This window comes from Primulina tabacum, chromosome 4 (assembly GCF_025594145.1).
Source record: "Primulina tabacum isolate GXHZ01 chromosome 4, ASM2559414v2, whole genome shotgun sequence".
Taxonomy (NCBI): Eukaryota; Viridiplantae; Streptophyta; class Magnoliopsida; order Lamiales; family Gesneriaceae; genus Primulina; species Primulina tabacum.
In genome coordinates, this window is record NC_134553.1 from 47813528 (window position 1) to 47819527 (window position 6000).

General features: G+C 33.7%; 1 protein-coding gene across 1 annotated transcript; it reads left to right on the forward strand.

Moving 5' to 3' along the window:
- Positions 1-4437: 4437 nt before the first annotated feature.
- LOC142542072 (uncharacterized) lies at positions 4438-5268 on the forward strand. Its single transcript, XM_075648517.1, has one exon. It carries the CDS (start codon positions 4438-4440, stop codon positions 5266-5268), a length of 831 nt encoding a protein of 276 aa, XP_075504632.1.
- The last annotated feature ends 732 nt before the right edge of the window (positions 5269-6000 follow it).

The following is a 6000-nucleotide window of genomic DNA, read 5'->3' on the forward strand; positions in this document are numbered from 1 at the left end:
TATTACTTTTTATTGTGAATATCGGTAGGGTTTACCGTCTCACAAATAAAGATTCGTGAGATCGTCTCACAATATACCTAATCGCATAGTTTATGCAAACGTGTCAAAGTAAGACAATAAAATTAAATATTTTATTGTTCACAAATATATATATCCATGTGTTTGCTTCAATGTTTTGTCGTTTTACATGTAAAAATATATGCTTAGCGGATGGTTTGATTGACTAATGTTCTTCGCAAACAAATGTTAGGTGGTGTGATGGATCTTATGTCGCAAAACCATGATTAAGATTATTAAAAATTTATTAATTAATTTGTATAAACGAAAATGAACTTAATGATTGACCCAGAAACGTCAAGCATGGCGTATTTAAAAAATATTTAGCAGTAATATTTTTGCCAAATATTGAAGCTGGAACTAATTGTTGCTCAATCATGAAGTAATAAATACAAATTTAATTATGAAATGAATTTTATTCTACAAATAAAATTTAAATGGAACACTGCAAATACATAAAATATGCTTCTATAATAATATAGCTAAAATAAAAAGTATATATATAAGTAAAAAATTAAATATTAGATTTTAAAACTTAAGTTATAAGTATATAATATATTTTATGAGGAAAGTGATTTTAGGAAATTATTATTTAATAAAATATTTAAAAATAGATCTAAATAACTAAATAAAATTATGTTATATATATACTAGATTAATAAATAAAATATGCACATGTAAAAATCAATGGAGAGTCTAAATATTATATTAAATTAATTAATAAAAAACTATTTATTAAAAATTAAATTTATAAGCAAAAATTGTCACCAAGATAAGCCAACATATGCCAAGTTAATAAGCATGACACTTGCCAAGTTTTAGGCTTCGACAAATGTCATAACACAGATGGCTCACCCCAATAATTTTGGCCGATAAATAGGCCTCACCTGATGCATTTCATTACAAAAATTCCTCTGAAACTCGTGGATTTTTAGATAGGGGATAATGAGTTTGAAAAGAAAACAGAAATAATGAAAAATAGAAAAAAAAAAAAAAGGAAAAATATCAAATTATCACCAAAAATTCTGAAAAATTTATGTAAGACTCATTTCTTACCCATGAACCATATTATGCTGGAGATGTAACAATATCACAAGTGAAATCTTCTAAGAAATTTCAAAACCATGAAGAAAAATTTCTGAAAAAAATTTCAGAAAATTTGTTTTAAGGTAACTATTTAAAGCCTATATTAATCTTATTTCTCGAATGATTTTCACTTCGCTTTTAAAATAAAAGGTATTATTTTCTACAAATTTCTTGAAATAATAGATTTTGACATTTGACCTAAAATTTGCGGTGAAGTTTCATAAATTAATGATTTTTTCATTTATTACATCATATTGTGCGATTTACATTTTTGTTGGATATATTGTTATGAATATTTGATTTGCTTGATTGTTACCATGACTGGTTACCAATTGGCTATTACCGAATGACTGAATGACTTGAGCCTTGGTTAACGGTCTATGTACCAGATTGTTATTCCAATGGACAACGTGACTTCGGTCCGGAAAGTAAGTCCAATGAACATCATGTTTAAAATATGGCATATAGTTCATTTGAACAACGTGATTTCGGTCCGAAAATATGAGTTCACATTGACTCATAAATGATCGATTGTACGAATCTACTTGAGTACATGGAAAAAAGTGATATACTGAATCTTAATGGAAGTCACCTCTTTAGCCCACGATATTCAATTCAGAATCCTGAACAGTCACTGTCTTTCACTTGGCAAGATATTTTGTGACAATACATTATTACTGATACATGTCATCTCATATTGAATTACTACACAGATATATTATCATTTGAATTGTTAACTATTTATAAGTTCAGTTATTATGACTTGATATTTAAAATTTTGGCTAAATTATTTGATGGGAATACTCGGTTCCCCACATAAATAGTGTTTGTCATCCCATTTTTTACACCTAAAATGAAGCTCGATCAGTTCATTAAAACTGTCAGAGTAGACATAGTTAGGAAGAGTTTTGGAGTAGGACGTATGATTAAATCCGAACATGGGCTTACACCACACAAACTGCGCGTCCGTTGGAAATAGTTTTCCACCAATAAAGGACAAATTCAACTCAATTATCACTGTAATGGAATTAAACTTGATACTTTTTCACCGACAAGTAGCAAAAATATTTTGGTTGGAGTAGGACCTATGAAGTGCCGGAATGCTATGTTCGGGTTACAATTTTATATTTTAAAATCTTTTAATATTTCAAATTGATATATCTGGACTAATATCATATTGTTTCAAGATTATAGAAAATTTACATATAAATTTTTTTTAAAAAAAATTGGGCCACTTGGGCTTTTTAGCCCGGGTACATCACCATGTAGCTCCGCCTCTGGACGTATGATTGAATACCTCTCAAATTGAAAAAAAAAAATAGATTCCAAGCAAATCTATTGGATCATATTATGAACAAGACAAAAACATGTGTGAAACGGTATCACGGGTCATATTTTGTGAGACATATCTATTATTTGAGTTATCAATGAAAAATTTTATTTTTTGTGTGCTAAGAGTATTATTTTTTATTGTGAATATCGGTAGGGTTGATCCGTCTCACTGATAAAGATTCGTGAGACCGTCTCACAAGATACCTACTCTATGAACAATAGTCAAATTTTGTGGAAAACAAGAAATCTTTAAGGTATATGTCTGGATTTATTTCCCAACTTCATATTATTTATTTATGATTTGAACTCGAAGAATTTATTTTTATTTTTTTTTAGAGTTGGTTTTCGCTTTCAAGAACCCCCAAAATTTAATGTTTCACTATCTCTAAAATCTTAGGTTAGGCATATTAATAAAAATAGTTTTACATTTTGGCCCACAAATAAATGAGTGGTACAGCCTACCACCGACGCTCCCAAAAACCAAATTTCCCTCTTGGAGCTGTACATCTTCAGTACGGCCCACAAGTAGCGCGAGTTTAGCCTTGATAGATCCGGTAGCTTATATTTTTTAAAAAACAAAAAATTAATTTGGTCAAGTGAAATCAAACAATAGGGTACGAGATCCCCATATTGAAAACGCAATTTGATTTTTTTAAAAAATTTATAAAACATAATTTTATATGTTGTTCTTGTTTGGTTGGGTAAGGGTTTAGTTAGATTTTAAGTTGAGTCCAAAACTTAGGACGTTGATATCGAATGAGCTACGGATCATCGTCTATATGTTGTTCTTGGTACAAAAATTATCGACTCCTTCGAACCGACGAACTTATTGCATTGCATGCTGCAGTCAAGTCGAACGAGCTACCGTTGCTTAGCTGGGTTCCAATCACACATTTCGAGCAAAAGTATCATAAAACTAATACCAGAGTCAGTTAACAGTTGCCCATTTTCCATTTCATATATTCACATTGAAGTTTCCTTGTTAATTTCCACTTACATTTTTTTAATATATAAAAACAAATACATAAATTACACATTCTTTAAGTATAAAGGAAAATAAATTTGATTTGCGTTTGGGCCAAACCTTAAGAATTTCAAAAAGAAAAAGGTTCGCAAGTTGAATTTTTCTTTCAAAAGTCAAAAAATTAAAAACCCTTTATTCTCCTTATCTCAACTCTTGGCTTTCTCTTTTAATAAAGCAATCCACTTTCTTAATATTAATAAAGATAAACTTCTCTTCTCAAACTTAAATAAACATTACTTTCCGTCAATCCCCAAAGATATATTAAAGTAATAAATATTATTCGATGAGTTATCAAATGAAATAAGATTGGATCATTTTGTTTCAAAGTGTTATTTCACCATTTTTATCTTCCAAAATAAGAATGAAGCTCAAGAACAGCTGAGGAATGGGAATTTTCTTAATCCTCTTCCCCGATCAACAAATTCATTCCACCAACGATAATCATTCCATTGCGAAGAAGAAACCCGTCAATTTCAATCTCTTTTCTCCATCTTTTTCGCTTCCTTCGTCCCTTAAACGCACCAATTCATCAAATCTACTCTACAAAGCCCAATCTGCAATCTCCATCTGCGCTCTGCTTCTGTTCACAATCCTCCTCCTTTTCACCATCTCCACCCTCCCTTCCACCACCACCACAAGCGCCGCCAGACGGAACTACCACCAACCCAGAAGGCAGCTGCAATGGAATCTCTTCTTCAGGTCGGAATTCGTCTCCACACGCATTGCAGGGGATGGGCACTTTGTACAGAAGAGGCACGCGAGCTATGAACGACCTCATTGTTGCGCATGCCGTTGAGTCCCTTTCTTCGCATGAGTTCAAACTGTTTCTCAGGGTGCTGCACAGGTCTGGTACCACCTCCAAATCGGATCTTCTCTTCGTTTTCCCATCAAAATCAGCCGTTTTTGATCGCGCGATTCAAGAAGAAAACGACTACTTCATGAAACTTGTGGATCGCTACAACACTATTAATACCATGCAATCAAGCAACTACAGCTCTTCCTTTCCGAGTTTTAAACCGACCCATTTCGTGAAAAATATCAATAAATCGAAGCATACAGGGGAGCCCATCTGGGGACGAAGGACCCGCAGCAATCTCAGCGAGGAAGACGGCACTGAGTCCCGGCGACTGAGTTACGGGTCGGTGGTGGGTTTCGATGTGGAGGAACTTGATCCGGAGAGCTCGTTATCCGGGTTCTTGGATCACATTCCTATGAGCTTAAGAAGATGGGCTTGTTACCCAATGATACTCGGTCGAGTCAGAAGAAATTTCAAGCATGTCACATTATTGGACATGAAAGAAGTGCTACTCCTCGACGACCCATTCGACAAAATTCGAGGCACCACCATGGAATCAGTTTTGGTAACCACGCAATCAAGCAACGAGAAGCAAGGGAGGAAGTCGAGGAATCCAAACAAAGTCCAAAGATTGGCGATTCCGACAATTATCATCGGCGGAGACAGAGGAGTCCGAAGACTCTCCGACTTAATGTTGATGGAAATTGTGAGGACATCGATCCAGAAGAAAAGAAGAAACTCGGTCACCGAGTCTGCACTCTTCAATCAACTCGTGGGGAATCCGTTGGTGTTGCAGAAGGTGAAGCTGATCTTGTCAACTGAGTCAATACCGGAGTTGAGTTCCGCCATCTCCAAGGCAAATTACGGTGTGGTGAAGCGCGGCAACGCTAATGTGGATGTTAATTACATTTTAATGAAGCATATTTGTTCGTCCCCAGTGGAATCCACAGTTTATATCGACTGCTACGGCTAGGTGGGTACGTGAACATCGTTCGAGTTTTTTTTTAAAATTAATTTTATAGAATCTTGTTGATAATAAGGATTGATCTAGGATGGTCGGTGGAAATAAGGGGTGATCTCTCATTTTTGGAGGTCAAATTTTAATAGAATAACTTGTTCTATTTTCAAAAAAGAAAAAAAATCATAAATATTATTAAGGTAAAAAAGAATTACAGTTTTCATTCAGAGCATCAAAAATAAAATCTGATCGAGGGACGAACATAGAAATAAGACGCCCTAGCAAGATTGTGGACAACCTTGTTTATTTGTGTACGTATGAAACATATATTGAACCTTAGTTTTTGATGAAATATTTCGTGATACTGTGAGATAATTGCACCAAACTTTTGAGTCATCTTCTCTTTCCGACTTGATATGGTTCAACACATTGGCACTTTATGTCAATAGCTATTAATCGACCATATACGTACATCTTTGTATTATTTTTACTCTAGATTTAGATGATATATCGTCGTTCGTCTCGTACCTTGTAGTAACTATCATCTCAATTATATTAATTATTTTTTTTGGACAACGCATCCCTATAAATTTATATACAATATTTTAAATTTTAGAAATGGCAAACAAAAATTCATATTAATTGAGGTTTGTTACGAAGGTGAGTAGTCAGTCATATGTGAGATGTGATGCAACTACCCACATTCATTGAGCCCACGTATTTAAAGCCTTCTCAATTCTCATGCTC